Here is a 17,849-nt window from a genome sequence, read left to right on the forward strand (position 1 = left end):
CTGGCCAGGGTAGTTGACTTACACCTTCTAGAGCACGTTGGGTGGCACGGGATACATGCGGACGTGCATTGTCCTGTTGGAACAGCAAGTTCCCTTTCCGGTCTAGGAATGGTAGAACGATGGGTTCGATGACGGTTTGGATGTACCGTGCACTATTCAGTGTCCCCTCGACGATCACCAGAGGTGTACGGCCAGTGTAGAGATCGCTCCCCACACCATGATGCCGGGTGTTGGCCCTGTGTGCCTCGCTCGTATGCAGTCCTGATTGTGGCGCTCACCTGCACGGCGCCAAAGACGCATATGACCATCATTGGCACCAAGACAGAAGCGACTCTCATCGCTGAAGACGACACGTCTCCATTCGTCCCTCCATTCACGCCTGTCGCGACACCACTGGAGGCGGGCTGCACGATGTTGGGGCGTGAGCGGAAGACGGCCTAACGGTGTGCGGGACCGTAGTCCAGCTTCATGGAGACGGTTGCGAATGGTCCTCGCCGATACCCCAAGAGCAACAGTATCCCTAATTTGCTGGGAAGTGGCGGTGCGGTCCCCTACGGCACTGCGTAGGATCCTACGGTCTTGGCGTGCATCCGTGCGTCGCTGCGGTCCGGTCCCAGGTCGACGGGCACGTGCACCTTCCGCCGACCACTGGCGACAACATTCCCTTCTACATACTGCTCACGTAGAGTGACTCAGGAAGTATGATATTAATTAAAAGGTTAGACTGATTGCAGTACAAGCAGAGACATTTAAACAGCCATTCTTCCCATGTTGCATAGTGGAATGTAACAAAAAGAACTCCTATACATGGTGCAGTTACGAAGTACATTCGTAAATATTCGTGATATTGTTCCAATTTATCACAAAAAATTAAATGCCAAATATTTGTAAGGTGTAAAACAAACAGATAAAAATATACACTGTCCAATATCTTCCGTACAGTGTATGTACTGAAAAAGATGTTTACATGGACACATAAATAAATAAATAAAATACCTTCTACCATGCACTCTGCAGTGGTTTGTAGAGTATGGATGTAGATGTAGTTATAGATGCAGAATAAAAATGTGCTACATAACCCAGCACACCTTTATCTTTAGATCAATGCTTGTGGTAGATACTTTTTAAACAAAACATGCTGAACTGACAAGGGAACATTCCCAAGTGTCAATAAACGATTATGATGTAACTTGGCACGTGTGTAGAGGTGGAAAAATAATGCAGTATGTATTTTTTTGTTTGTGACCAATTTCACTTTTAAGGGGTGAAACACACGCCAAAAAGTAATTTGGTGTATTAGAATTGGAGTAAATGTCTGTGAAATGGTGATATATAAAAAATGTTTCTCATGCGAAAGTTGGTATGTAATTAACCTTCTTGAAAACTGTATAATCGAGTTTTGTAATAATTTAAAATTTTGCGAAATGGCACAGCATCATTAATTAATTTTGAAAAATGAAAACTTTTGTTACAGCATAAATGAATGAAGCTTTCAAGCTATATACATCTATGTGTAATAAAGCTTGTTTCTGAAACACCATTTTTGAGAACTATGGTGTACACAGTGGACTGTCAGATTATTTTCAACATATAAAATTAAAATATCTAAACATCCATTATTAGCCTTGTTATTTATTTTACTTATATTTTTTCATTATTTAGATTTTTATTTTATGTTTTACATTCTTTTTTTGTTTGCCATTTCAAATGTGTTAATTGAAAATAATAAATAACTCATTACCATGATACAAAATTGTTACAATAATAATAATCTGTAAATAAATGCTTAAAACATAACCTTTTTTTACACCATGCACAGCAAATGAATGAAAATTCTTCAGATAGTATACAGGATGGAGAACAGAATACGAAACAAAATTCAACAGGATTTCAAACTGTGAGGGTAATCCTCTAAATATCCTGGTCTGTATCAGGCATATTTCAGTAACATGGTAAACCTTGGCGAAAATAATTGACTGTATGCTAGTGACAGCAGCTTAATTATATTGTTTCTCAGGTGGAGATTGACACAAATTGTGCAACAGAACTTGATCTGGAAATCTTCTTACAAGGTTCTTCCAACTTCGAAACCTATATAATTATGTACCACCAATAACTACTAGAATCAGATATGTCATACAAATATTTGGGATTGACGATGTCTCTAGAGAGATGAAGTGGCTCGAAGATGTAGGCTCACTTGTAGCTGTGGAAGTGGATGGGTATTATCGACGTGTAGGATATTGGGAAACTACAGTTTATTTACAAAAGGTACTGCACGCAAAATACTTCAGTGGTCCACACTTGAATACTGTTCAAGGGGTTTAATATGTCACCACTATCGAAGGATGCGGGACAATAAAGCAATCAGTCAAGACTCATGTCAGTAAGGTCTTTGTACTTTTCTGCTGGTTTTTACTGTGTAAATCGATTAATCAGCTCTTTTTTAAATTATCTGTGTAGCCGATTCCTGTCATTACTCACAATACATTTTTGATTGGGGAGTACTGGAGCAACAAGAACGATTCATTGATAGTATACTTGGAAACTGCAGCTTATCTACAAAAGAGATGGAAATAAGACACTTGCGCGATGCGTACTTGAATACCGCTCACGGGCTTGTAAGGTAACATCACAACCTGTGGGCTGGGAGAGTGGGGGGGGGGGGGGGGGGGAGGGTGGAGAGGCAGCAGTAAGTAATTTCTGTAAAACTTGAAGGGTGAAAAACAAATGGTATGCCTGCATCATAGTAAACACACCATTTTTGTACTCTATATAATTCAAATATTGTTGAGAACAAAATCATCTTGTTTAAGTGTGATGACTGTTTTTATTCATATGCCAGTTTTAGAGGATTTTTCAGTTACCGCCAATTAATATCCAACTGCTCGCACAGAATGAAGATCTACAATAAGCATGCTGCGGCTAAAAAGCGTACCTCACAACTCGCATTTCTGTTTTACTATGGCCGAACTTAAGTGTCACCTATCGATAATGACGAGAGTCACAATCAAGGGAATATCGTGCGAGCGACCATAATATGCTAGCTGTTTCCTGGTGAGCTTAGGTAAACGAAACCGTACTGGGTTGCTGCTGTGACTGAGTTGAACACACATCTGATTTACACAGAGACACTAGTTACTTATTATCAGTGCTGTTTTTCTTTGGGTTTCTGGGAGTGCGTACCCCTAAACTTTTTCGTCGACAAAGTAATTTTTTTACGATGTTGAGAACTTGGATGAATGCCAAAAATTTATTTCATCGACGTGAATTTTTTATTTCATTTTTTCGTGTTTGTAATTGCAATACGAACGATACCAGTGATGTTTTTGGTGGGAAAAGCGATGCCATTGACTATTTCAAGCATTTCAAAGCTGCGGCAACCATTCTCAACAACTGAATCGCTGGCAGCCAGTTTGACAAGCATGTAGTGGCCTCGCCCGCTAATAGTGGGTGATGGTAATGCTAAACGGATATGCGTACCAACTACCATATAAATCTAACTTCGAGGAAGACAGATGACAGATTTAAGTTACACAACTTGATCACATGTATCTGGACAGCTGTTAGTGGATATTAATATGGGGTGTGTCAACCCTGCACCTTTATGATGGCCTGATTGCTGCTCAGGACACTTTCAATGAGGTGTCTGAATGTCTGTCAAGGAACAGCAGTCCACTCTTCTTCAAGAGTGAAAACCTGAAAGATTGTTTGACACTGGAGTCTGGAGTGAAATCGACACACTAACTCATCCCAAAGGTTTTCCACTGGGTTCAGGTCAGAAATCTGTGCAAGGAAGTCTATTTAAGGAACATTATTATTCACAGGCCATTCCCTGATGGATGCCTCTTTATGACTGGGTGCATTGTCATGGTGACACAATCACCATCTCTAAACTGTTCCACTATTGTATGCAGTAAACAATACTGAAAAAGAGTTCATATCCTTGTGCTTTTATCATTTTCTTAAGCACAATATGGGGACCACAAACTAACAATGAGAAACATCCCAGCAACATACCACAACCTCCTGTGTAATTCACAGTTACACTACACATGATAGAAGATAACATGTTCCAGGCCTTTGCCAAACCTCAACACTTCTATCGGATGGCCTCAGGGTGTAGTGTGACTCATTACTCCAAAACACTTGTTTCCAGTTACTCACTGTCAGTAGCATTGCTCTTTACACCACCTCAAGCATCTCTTAGAACTGACTGCAGAACTGTGTGGCTTATGACAAGCTGTTCAACAACTGTACTCCACTCTGGTAGCACTGTGGAACTCGTGAGTGATTCCTTCGATGGATTCCATGCCATATCTTACAACCACTCATCACAATGCTCAATAGTCCCTGTCTGCCAGGTACACAAAATCTGCCTGGTCTTAGTTTAGTTGTGGTTATTCCTTTGTGGTAGTGGTAAGTTTCTGTGGGACCAAACTATTGAGGTCATTGGCCTATTCCTTTGTGACTTGATGATTTATCTACTTTCATGTATAGGGACCAGAAGATGGTGCCAATGAGGCACCAAAACTGGTAGCTAAATAAAATTTTTCAATAAAATTATGGCTTTTGGTATCTATTGTTCTGAAGTTCTTTGATACTGGCTGGTCTCCGTCTCGGGACAGCTAATGATTAATCCTGCATTACACAGGGGTGGTAGAGGAGCACTGTCAGTGCTACCCCCAAACCAGTTATAAACAGTTCTAAGTTTACACCTCATGTTGAGAGGGCTTGTCAGATTACAGTTGAGGCAATTGCTTTTGTTGTCTTCAAGGTCACTGGTATCAGACTACAGATAGCACAACTGCATGAGTTACATTCTAGGTCGCACATCCCCTCCCTTCTGTATCCTTTCATACCCTCCAGTCTCCAATTTGCTCTCAGACAGTCGCATTCCTATGTCATCATCATGTGCTGTTGCTCTTGGTCAATAGCAGTGGGGCTCCACTGCTCTTGGACATATAAATTACTGACATCATGGCATTTTCTACAAAATGATTCTAAATGGCATAAGATACTCTGGCATTGTATTGTGTGGGAAATTCTATAAATTAATCATCTCATGGCATGTTGTTGTTGTGGTCTTCAGTCCTGAGACTGGTTTGATGCAGCTCTCCATGCTACTCTGTCCTGTCCAAGCTTCTTCATCTCCCAGTACCTACTGCAACCTACATCCTTCTGAATCTGCTTACTGTATTCATCTCTTGGTCTCCCTCTACGATTTTTACCCTCCACGCTGCCCTCCAATGCTTTCTAGTCAAGTTGTGCCACAAACTTCTCTTCTCCCCAATCCTATTCAATACCTCCTCATTAGTTACATGATCTATCCACGTTATCTTCAGCATTCTTCTGTAGCACCACATTTCAAAAGCTTCTATTCTCTTCTTGTCCAAACTAGTTATCATCCATGTTTCACTTCCATACATGGCTACACTCCATACAAATACTTTCAGAAACGACTTCCTGATACATAAATCTATATTCGATGTTAACAAATTCCTCTTCTTCAGAAACGCTTTCCTTGGCATTGCCAGTCTACATTTTATATCCTCTCTACTTCGACCATCATCAGTTATTTTACTTCCTAAATAGCAAAACTCTTATATTACTTTAAGTGTCTCATTTCCTAATCTAATTCCCTCAGCATCACCTGAATTAATTCAACTACATTCCATTATCCTCGTTTTGCTTTTGTTCATGTTCATCTTATACCCTCCTATCAAGACACTGTCCATTCCATTCAACTGCTCTTCCAAGTCCTTTGCTGTCTCTGACAGAATTACAATGTCATCGGAGAACCTCAAAGTTTTTATTTCTTCTCCATGGATTTTAATACCTACTCCAAATTTTTCTTTTGTTTCCCTTATTGCTTGCTCAATATACAGATTGAATAACATTGGGGATAGGCTACAACCCTGTCTCACTCCCTTCCCAACCACTGCTTCCCTTTCATACCCCTCGACTCTTATAACTGCCATCTGGTTTCTGTACAAATTGTAAATAGCCTTTCGCTCTCTGTATTTTATGCCTGCCACCTTCAGAATTAAAAAGAGAGTATTCCAGTCAACGTTGTCAAAAGCTATCTCTAAGTCTACAAATACTAGAAACGTAGGTTTGCCTTTCCTTAATCTAGCTTCTAAGATAAGTCGTAGGGTCAGTATTGCCTCACGTGTTCCAACATTTCTATGGAATCCAAACTGATCTTCCCTGAGGTCGGCTTCTATCAGTTTTTCCAGCTGTGACTTATTAAACTGATAGTTCGGTAATTTTCACATACGCTTGCAGAAAGTACACACATGAGTGTACTTGTCAAATAATGCACTGCAGGAATTGTTTATCACAGGATATCAGTGTATTTTTTGTTAATATAATAAGTTGCGGTTATTGCTTCACTGCATTTACATACATCTTAGACCATAAACAGATGAGAAAGAAAATAATTAGAAGGTAACACACAGACTTACACTGGAAGGCTGTGTGATGGTAAAGCCTTTAGCTCACAGACACACTAAACAGCATTTATGATTTAATCCCACCAGCATCACACCACCACACACACACACACACACACACACACACACACACACACACACACACACACAAAAAAAAAAAAAAAAAAAAAAAAAAAAAAAATTAAAATTAAAAATTAAAATAATTAAAAAAAACTTCTGGCACTGCAGTATGAATGACATACACCAAAATACCTATAAATTAATTTATATTGATGTCAAAGCAATTATAGACTCCAAGATATGATCACTTGTATAAATAAGTTATTTGTGCACGTGTCCTCATGTAGGTCCACTGATGATCGAAAGCTAAGGCCTGGCTTGTGTGCCTGTGCATTTAAGTAGAGTGGTAATACAGCTTGCTTGTGTGGTCAAGGTATGTGATATGGATTCTGGCAGCTGGACGAGTATTTTCCAAGTATACTCAGCTTAAACAAAGTGTTTACTGTACAGGAGAGCTTTGCTGGTATACAGAATGTTAATAACACTTTCTTTCTAGATTTACATTCTTGTTAATTAGAGACGTGTAATAAAAATATTTAAATACGAGGGTCAGTCAAAAAGTAATGCCTCCTATTTTTTTTTCTACGTTTAATTGTCAGTAAATTTAAATGCAATTACATAGGTTGAAAACCACAACATTGAGGATCATTTTGTCATTTTTCAATGTAATCTCCGCCCATCTCTACAGTTTTGGTCCATCTTTGAACAAGGAAATGCATCCCAGCACGGTAAAAATCACAGCTCTGCTTCCTAAGCCATTGACGCACGGATGTTTTGACGGCCTCCTCATCTTCAAAATGAATCCCACGATGAGCTTCTTTTAGTGGCCCGAACAGATGGAAGTCTGATGGTGCCAGGTCAGGGCTGTATGGGGGATGAGGCAAAACTTCCCATCCAATTTTGACAATCTTGTCAGAGGTGTGACGACTGGTGTGTGGTCTTGCATTGTCATGCAAAAGAAGAACATCTGCCATTGATTTTGTTGGGCGAACTCGCTGAAGATGTGCTTTAAGTTTTTTGAGGGTTGTGACGTATTGAACAGAATTTATTGTGCATCCCTGCTCCAAAAAATCAACCAGAATCACACCCTCTGTATCCCAGAAAACTGTTGCCATAACTTTCCCTGCCGATCGCACAGTTTTGAATTTTTTCTTCCTCGGCGAGCTTGTGTGACGCCACTCCATTGACTGCCTCTTTGATTCGGGTTCAAAAAAATGCACCCATGTTTCGTCCCCGGTCACAATTTTTTTCAGAAACTCATCTCCCTCCAAACGGAAGCGCTGCAAGTGTTGGGAGGCCATTGTTTTCCTTGCCTCTTTATTCTGATCGGTTAACATTCTTGGAACCCACCGTGCACAAACTTTTGAGTACCCCAATTGTTTAATAATCGTGATCACACTGCTTTTACTAAGAGAAATAATGCGACACACTTCATCTGCAGTCACCCGACGGTCACCGCGAATGATGTCATCAACTTGCTGAATGTTGTGTGGAGTCACTGCACTCACCGGCCTGCCGCTCCGCTTTTCGTCAGTCAACGGTGTTTGCCCTTCAGCTTCCTTACAACGACGAACCCATCGTCTAACAGTGCTGACATCCACTGTCACAACACCATACACCTTCTTCAGTCTTTCATGAATGTGTATGGGCGTTTCACCTTCTGCATTCAAGAATTCAATCACACAACGCTGTCTCAAACGAACATCGATGTCGGCCATCTTACAAACTTCTGCTGTGCTGCCACCTGTTGACACAGAAAGTTACTACTGCAGTGTATTGCAGAAGAAGGTTTGAGGAATGGCGCCAAATTCAAATTTTTCACTTAACTTAATTTTTTTAAGTAGAAAAAAAATGGGAGGCATTACTTTTTGACCGACCCTCGTAGTTTTTTAAAACTGGCTGTATTCTCCTCTGCTGCTGCTGCACTTTGACAAGATGCATCTTGCTAATATTATCACAGCAGCTTCCTGTCAGTGCCTCCCAACTACTTTGCATGGGAATCTTTGTAATACATCAATACTATTTATAGTTGGAGTCACAAATGTTGGTGGTCAAGCTTGGGTTTGTTCTTTGCTCTGACAGCCAGTGAGCATTCAATATGTTCTGATCACACTGCTGTGAATGCAGAAGCTAATGCAATCATTAAACATGATCATAGTGAGTTGTTTAGGGAATCTTGATTCTGTTTGTTGTGAGTTGTCATTGTAGATAGCAGTGGTAAGTCATAAACTCTGCAAAAGTAAGTGAGAGACATAATTTGCAGGGTATATGCATTATTCAAGCACAAATCACGGGCATGTGCTTATCTCACTGCCACTTGGAATAATCAACAATTCAATCCCAGCCTGTGACTTGACATGTACAAACCACCATCATTCATGGATCAGACTATAGTGGGCAGGAACATGGAGAGAGAATTTGAGTGTTAGCCACAGCAATACACTGATCAGTAATTCACCACCTCCTTAACATTGGCATCACATATGCAGCCAGCAGTGCCTTGTGATCAATGTAAGTTCATCCAGAGACAGCCTGCAAATGCTGTGATCCTCCTTGCTTGGGTTGGGGACTGTAGGACATGCATATATGCGAGACAGCACTGGGCGGCGTCTGGGGAGGGGGGGAGACCCCTCGCAACAACAAGCGACTGCAGCAGTATCTTCCCAGCCATTTACTAGATAAGATGAGCGTGGACAGTTACATGTAGGTCTCCACCATGTCCTTTTTTTGATGTGTTTTAACTAAAGTGCTTGTCTATCCCATTTCAATCCTATGCTGGTAAAGGAAATTGTTTTTATAGTGTAAATTTAATGTTGTGTTGTGACTGGATTTTTTTCCCTCCATTGTGTATTTACGAGTATTCTTGGATCAGTCTTATAATGACATCACATACTGGTAATGTAGAGATAATGTATACTTTATACATATCTATTGTAGTTTATCATTTGTTTAATGCGGGATAGGCAAGTGTTTTTTACTGCTCCCCCCCCCCTCCCCCCCACGAACCATGGACCTTGCCATTGGTGGGGAGGCTTGCGTGCCTTAGCGATACAGATAGCCGTACCGTAGGTGCAACCACAACGGAGGGGTATCTGTTGAGAGGCCAGACAAACGTGTGGTTCCTGAAGAGGGGCAGCAGCCTTTTCAGTAGTTGCAGGGGCAACAGTCTGGATGATTGACTGATCTGGCCTTGCAACATCAACCAAAACGGCCTTGCTGTGCTGGTACTGTGAACGGCTGAAAGCAAGGGGAAACTACAGCCGTAATTTTTCCTGAGGACATGCAGCTTTACTGTATGATTAAATGATGATGGCATCCTCTTGGGTAAAATATTCCAGAGGTAAAATAGTCCCCCATTTGGATCTCCGGGCGGGGACTACTCAAGAGGATGTCGTTATCAGGAGAAAGAAAACTGGCGTTCTACAGATCGGAGCGTGGAATGTCAGATCCCTTAATCGGGCAGGTAGGTTAGAAAATTAAAAAAGGGAAATGGGTAGGTTAAAGTTAGATATAGTGGGAATTAGTGAAGTGCGGTGGCAGGAGGAACAAGACTTCTGGTAAAGTGACTACAGGGTTATAAACACAAAATCAAATAGGGGTAATGCAGGAGTAGGTTTAATAATGAATAGGAAAATAGGAATGCAGGTAAGCTACTACAGACAGCATAGTGAACGCATTATTGTGGCCAAGATAGATATGAAGCCCACACCTACTACAGTGGTACAAGTTTATATGCCAACTAGCTCTGCAGATGACGAAGAAATTGAAGAAATGTATGATCAAATAAAAGAAATTATTCAGGTAGTGAAGGGTGACGAAAATTTAATAGTCATGGGTGACTGGAATTCGGTAGTAGGAAAAGGGAGAGAAGGAAACGTAGTAGGTGAATATGGACTGGGGCAAAGAAATGAAAGAGGAAGCCGCCTGGTAGAATTTTGCACAGAGCACAACTTAATCATAGGTAACACTTGGTACAAGAACCATAAAAGAAGTCTGTATTCATGGAAGAAGCCTGGAGATACTGACAGGTTTCAGATAGATTATATAAAGGTAAGACAGAGATATAGGAACCAGGTTTTAAATTGTAAGACATTTCCAGGGGCAGATGTGGACTCTGACCACAATCTATTGGTTATGAACTGTAGATTAAAACTAAAGAAACTGCAAAAAGGTGGGAATTTAAGGATATGGGACCTGGGTAAACTAAAAGAACCAGAGGTTGTACAGAGTTTCAGGGAGAGCATAAGAGAGCAATTGACAGGAATGGGGGAAAAAAATACGGTAGAAGAAGAATGGGTAGCTTTGAGGGATGAAGTAGTGAAGGCAGCAGAGGATCAAGTAGGTAAAAAGATGAAGGCTAGTAGAAATCCTTGGGTAACAGAAGAAATATTGAATTTAATTGATGAAAGGAGAAAATATAAAAATGCAGTAAATGAAGCAGGCAAAAAGGAATACAGACATCTCAAAAATGAGATCGATAGAAAGTGCAAAATGGCTAAGCAGGGATGGCTAGAGGACAAATGTAATGACATAGAGTCTTATCTCACTAGGGGTAAGATAGATACTGCCTACAGGAAAATTAAAGAGACCTTTGGAGATAAGAGAACCACTTGCTTGAATATCAAGAGTTCAGATGGAAACCCAGTTCTAAGCAAAGAAGGGAAAGCAGAAAGGTGGAAGGAGTATATAGAAGGTTTATACAAGGGCGATGTACTTGAGGACAATATTATGGAAATGGTAGAAGATGTAGATGAAAATGAAATGGGAGATACGATACTGCGTGAAGAGTTTGACAGAGCACTGAAAGACCTGAGTTGTAAACAAGGCCCCCGGAGTAGACAACATTCCATTGGAACTACTGACGGCCTTGGGAGAGCCAGTCCTGACAAAACTCTACCATCTGGTGAGCAATATGTATGAGACAGGCGAAATACCCTCAGACTTCAAGAAGAATATAATAATTAAAATACCAAAGAAAGCAGGTGTTGACAAATGTGAAAAGTACCGAACTTTCAGTTTAATAAGTCACAGCTGCAAAATACTAACGCGAATTCTTTACAGATGAATGGAAAAAGTAATAGAAGCCAACCTCGGGGAAGATCAGTTTGGATTCCGTAGGAATATTGGAACACGAGAGGCAATACTGACCCTACGACTTATCTTAGAAGCTAGATTAAGGAAAGGCAAACCTACATTTCTAGCATTTGTAGACTTAGAGAAAGCTTTTGACAATGTTGATTGGAATACTCTCTTTCAAATTCTGAAGGTAGCAGGGGTAAAATACAGTGAGCGAAAGGCTATTTACAATTTGTATAGAAACCAGATGGCAGTTATAAGGGTCGAGGGACATGAAAGGGAAGCAGTGGTTGGGAAGGGAGTGAGACAGGGTTGCAGTCTCTCCCTGATATTATTCAATCTGTATATTGAGCAAGCAGTGAAGGAAACAAAAGAAAAATTAGGAGTAGGTATTAAAATCCATGATGAAGAAATAAAAACTTTGAGCTTCGCCGATGACATCATAATTCTGTCAGAGACAGCAAAGGACTTGGAAGAGCAGTTGAACGGAATGGATAGTGTCTTGAAAGGAGGATATAAGATGAACATCAACAAAAGCAAAACGAGGATAATGGAATGTAGTCGAGTAAAGTCGGGTGATGCTGAGGGAACTAGATTAGGAAATGAGGCAATTAAAGTAGTAAAGGAGTTTTGCTATTTGGGGAGCAAAATAACTGATGATGGTCGACGTAGAGAGGATATAAAATGTAGACTGGCAATGGCAAGGAAAGCGTTTCTGAAGAAGAGAAATTTGTTAACATCGAGTATAGATTTAAGTGGCAGGAAGTCGTTTCTGAAAGTATTTGAATGGAGTGTAGCCATGTATGGAAGTGAAACATGGACAATAAATAGCTTAGACAAGAAGAGAATAGAAGCTTTCGAAATGTGGTGCTACAGAAGAATGCTGAAGATTAGATGGGTAGATCACATAACTAATGAGGAGGTATTGAATAGAATTGGGGAGAAGAGAAGTTTGTGGCACAACTTGACTAGAAGAAGGGATCGGTTGGTAGGACATGTTCTGAGACATCGAGGAATCACCAATTTAGCATTAGAGGGCAGCGTGGAGGGTAAAAATCGTAGAGGGAGACCAAGAGATGAATACACTAAACAGATTCAGAAGGATGTAGGTTGCAGTAGGTACTGGGAGATGAAGAAGCTTGCGCAGGATAGAGTAGCATGGAGAGCTGCATCAAACCAGTCTCAGGACTGAAGACCACAACAACAACAACAGTGACTAATAGTCACATTTCTCTATTACTGTTTACAATTTTGTTGATTATCGCTTAGAATTCCAAAGACACATACATAAAAAATTAACACAACCAAATTTAGAAGATATGACCAGAAGTGCTATGATCTTGGGTCTTTAAAGCATAAGGTGAATGTGTGACACTACTGTTGTTCAGCAATTTTGTTTTCTGGGGAATTTTCTGTCTGCCTGTAGTCCTTTAATTTTGAACCTATGAACTATGAGGAGGAGATTGTTAAAAAAGATATCATAGGTGTTACATAGTACTGTCAAATATATATCCAATGCATGGGCGAATCTAGAAGTCATTGAAGGTGGGGGGGGGGGGGGGGGGCGGCTGGCTAATGGTGAGAGGGAGGGGGGAGGGGGTTTGAGGGGATGGAATATCACTTAACAAAAGGAGAATTTGGATCCTCTACTGACAAACTACTAAAATTTAGTGTTGCTTAAAGTAGTTTTTGGTAACTGTTTTGGAGTTCAGGGGTAAAAAATGTGTTTTATAACAATACACCTATTTTAAGTGAAATGACATTTTTTGGTTTAGATAGTAAGCTATTCTCCACTCTTATTCTTTTGTTAAAATGTGTTTTAAATACATTGCAACCTATACTGCTACACAATTATTTTTTTAAAAAAATTATTGAATCTGTTGGATTCACTGATTTATGAAGTGATTTTATACAGTGTAATATGATACTCCATGGCCGGGGGGGGGGGGGGGGGGCGGGGGGGCTATAGCCCCCATAGCCACTCCCTTGCCACTGTCACTGATCCATTGATCGTTTGTTGTGGAGGATGATCCTAGGCAAGGTCACTAATGCTTGTTTTCACATGGTAAAGCATCGCAAGACAGCTAGACATTAATTTAAATAGGGGTGGTGACGCTACTATCTGCTGACATGTTATGTGTATTAGGGAACTGCGTACTGGATGCATAACCATGTTTTATACGTTGATATACTGTATGAGCACATGATATAGAGAGTTAGAGAGTGTGGATTATTTGACTGCTGATGGAGTGAGAGATTGTTAGTTGCTAATTTAATGTTAGTAGCACTCAGACAAGTGAAAATGCCAAAACCAAAATGTCCACTGCATCCTTTAACATCATTCAAATTAAACACAGTTAATTATTTCACATGGAATGAGTTTATGGACCCTTGTCAGTCTCTGACAGCTCAACATCTCTCATACTGCTTACCACATACCAAGAGGTGGTGCAGTGGCTAGCACACTGGACTCATATTCAGAAGGATGATGGTTCAATCACGCATCCGGCCATCCTGATTTAGGTTTCCCATGATTTCCTTAAATCACTCCAGGCAAATGCCAGGAGGGTTCCTTTGAAAGGGCATGGTTGACTTCCTTCCACGTCCTTCCCTAATCCGATGAGACTGATGACCTTGCTGTCTGGTCTCCTCCCCTAAACAACCCACATAAGTCAGTTTCTTTAATTCTAGTTCACATTAAGAACATTTCAATTATTTAATTACTTCGTCTGAAATTGTTTAAGACTCCTTTGGATATCCAACCCTTATACAAGGTTGCCAGTAACAAATAAAGTTGCTTTGTACTGCTAATGGCTGCTTTACATGTATCAATACACAGTCTTTAAATTACTCATACCTCACTGTTCTTCACAATTAACTTTACAAAGTTATTTGTTATCCATTTTCAGTTACTTTCACAATTCAGATACTATTCATTTACCATTTTGAAACTATTTCAGCTTCAAAATTAATTTTTTTCTAAACTTTTCAGTCCCATTCTGACTGTTATTGTTTTTTGCTTGCCATTGACTGAGTCACTCCAATATCTCAAAATGTGTGCAGTCTCCTGGAATTTCCTGACTGTGGTGTGAAATTGTAGATTCTAGAACTCTTTGGAATATCAGTAATATCACAGCCATTAGAAACAAGGCACAATAGCAATCTTTATCAATGGTTCTGTTGTATATGTTGTTAATGTTTAATATTACAATTTTGAGGAGCAGATGGATGTTGCCCAAACTGAGTAGGCAAGATAAGGAAACTTCGAAGTGCTGGTTCATTATGTGAAGTCGTTAGTAAAGAAGCATTCCTGTTATACAGGACTGCTATTAAGCAGCATACTTTTTGTTTCTACATTAGCATGTATGTAAGCTGTATGATTCTCTCAGAGTAATCTCTAAGAGAAGGCAAGCTTTTCCCACTCCAGCAACCCTAGGGATCATGCTGAGTATGTAATATATTTGTATGATCCTCCTCGGCTGACTCAACCAGTAAAGGCTGCTCCACAAAGCTTACAAAATGTGTGGTATGGAAACTTTAGACTGAATCTACTTACTCTCTTCTATTACTCTTGTTTTACTTTTGTTGGTGTTCATTTTATAACCTCTTTTTGGGGCATTATCCATTCTTTAGACTGAATCTACTTACTCTCTTCTATTACTCTTGTTTTACTTTTGTTGGTGTTCATTTTATAACCTCTTTTTGAGGCATTATCCATTGTATGCAACTGCTCTTCCAAGTTGGTTCCTCCAAGAGAATTACACTTTCACCAATAAACTTCAAGATTATTATATCTTCTCTCTCAACATTAATTCCCTTTCCAAATTTCTCCTCAGTGTCCTTTACTGACTGTCAGTGTACGTACTGAGTAATATTGGGATAGAGAACAACTACTCCTTCTCAATTGATGCTACCTAGCATGTCCTTTGTCTCTCATAACTGCTGTCTGGCTTCTGTACAAGTTGTAGATAACCTTTTGCTCTCAGTATTTTATCCTTGCTCTCGGTATTTTATCCCTGCTGCCTAAAGGATTTCAAGCAGTGTAGCTCAGCTGACATCTTTATATGCTCTAATTAAATCTATAACTGACATAAACTGAGATTTTCTTGTCTTTAGCCTGTCTTCTAAGATACATTTTAGTGTCTACATTGTCTCAAGTATCCCTAAATTTCTTCAGAACCCAAACTGATCTTCCCTGAGGTCGGCTTCTACCAATTTTTCCACTACTCTAAAAACAATTACTGTTAGTATCTCACAACTACAACTTATTAAACGCAGAGTTCAGTAAAATTCACACCTGCCAGCACCTCCCTTCTTTGAAATTGGAATCATTATGATATTCTTGAAGTGTGAGGGCATTTCAGTTTTTACATATTTTCCCACCAGACTATTAAAGCAAATAAATTTATTCTGTCATTAAAATATCCTAAATAAGTTGGCATCTTGTTCTTCAAAGAAACATAATGCAGTTGAAAATATTCCAAACCAAGGTTTTTGATGAATTTATCCAAGTGTTTGCTTGGATTTCATTTGTTATCCAGCTAATACACATGAATTTTATACAAAGTCTTTCATGTAGTGTATCATTAATATCTCACTAATATAACAATGGACTACAGTTGTATATTTGAAATTGCATAACATTTGAGTTTGTGATACTAAGATACAAATTGTTTGGTGTGAACCAACTCCAGTTTCAGACTTGTTGAGCAAGCATCTGGACTGGATGTCTCAGAGAGAGAGAGAGAGAGAGAGAGAGAGAGAGAGAGAGAGAGAGAGAGAGAGAGAGAGAGAGAGAGGCTTACAGTGTCACTTCATAAGGATATCCAATGCTGTACTGCCAGAAACTGTAGTATCTTCTGTTTTGCAGAAACTATACAAGATACTTGTATACTAATGAAGCAAACAAATATTTTTCTATTAGTAGCACCTCATGAAATGATTAAAAATAGTATGGCAGCATGAAGTGATATTCTAAAGGTAGGTGAGATGAGGAACTACAGTAAATTAGTAGTACTAGGCACAACTAACTATCAGATATCCTTAGTTGCAGATAGACAAATGACATAATGCGTGAGAACAGACTGGTCTATGGAAGGAAAAAAAATCTGTTCATGTCACTTCTGTGCATACTCATAACAGTATAAGTGGGCAAATTTAACAGATCCAAAGAAACATAAAAATACACAATGTAAAGTTTTCTGCTTTCAAAAAATAAACTCTAAGGATATTTTGTGGTACTGTCATAAGTGTGCACTTGGATCATGTTCCTAAAATGTGAGGCATGATATGAACAGTCTTTCTTTACTAAGGATTCTGCTACATGAAGTACTAATTGATATTCCAGAAACAGTATATCTAAATAGATACATGCAGTTTTTCACAAAGTTATATGCTTCACTTTTTTCCAAACATAACAGCATTTATTAGTGTTCAGCTTACAGGAACAATGAAGGCAAGCCATGGGTGTTACCAGTGGTGAAAAGAACAGAAGAGAAAGTAGTGACCGATGAAAACCTGAACCATGAATATCTGATGATTCTTGGGATGGATTCACTCAGCTCTTCTGCCACTAAACTGTTGCTGGGTGAAAAGTCAAGGGCTATTCTCGAAAACCGGGTATGGCGATATACTCTACAGAAAATTTTTGTGTTAGTAATGTGAAACATGTACTATTATATTAGACAATGGAAAACCCAGGTAAAAATAATGACTATATTATAAAGAGGATAGATTGCTACTCACCACATAGTGGGAATGTTCAATAGCTTACTGGCATGACAAAAATACTGCTAAACAAGTAAGCTTTTGGCCAGATGAAAAAACATGTAAGTCTCTGTTCTTTTCATGGATTTCACCTCAAATGTATTGGTCCTTGTCGCAGTTGGCTCCTTTGAAAGATCCTGTGTCTTTGTCCTTTGCTGAAATGTGCTCACTTCTGTCCATCTATTTTCAAAAGCAAGCACATGTGGTAGCCTCTCGTGTTGCCTTTTATCGTTGTCAAAAACAACCAAATCAATCCTATCGCGCTTGGGCTAGTGAACTTCACAGCCTCAGTAGAAAGTGTCAATTTGTTACTGAAGTTCACAAAGAATCCTACGCTGATTCCATGGTACGGGATGCTATTATCCGATTGGCACCCGACAAAGAAGTTAGGCAACGTGCCCTTCAGTTGGCAAATCCGACTCTAGATGAAGTCCAATCCACCGCTCAGTCTTTTGAAATTTCTCGCTCTGCTGGAGTGCAAGTAGAGGCATG

General features: G+C 39.7%; 1 protein-coding gene across 1 annotated transcript in view; it reads left to right on the forward strand.

Annotated features, from left to right (window-relative positions):
* The window catches only part of LOC126354849 (aspartate aminotransferase, cytoplasmic-like), a 69,728-nt gene that overhangs the window by 32,360 nt on the left and 19,519 nt on the right, over nt 1–17,849 (forward strand). Inside the window, exon 2 of the mRNA XM_050004835.1 lies at nt 17,029–17,210. Coding sequence (XP_049860792.1) covers nt 17,029–17,210 — 182 coding nt within the window. The remainder of the gene's footprint in view (nt 1–17,028; nt 17,211–17,849) is intronic.

Source organism: Schistocerca gregaria, chromosome 3 (assembly GCF_023897955.1).
Source record: "Schistocerca gregaria isolate iqSchGreg1 chromosome 3, iqSchGreg1.2, whole genome shotgun sequence".
In the NCBI taxonomy this organism is placed as follows: domain Eukaryota; kingdom Metazoa; phylum Arthropoda; class Insecta; order Orthoptera; family Acrididae; genus Schistocerca; species Schistocerca gregaria.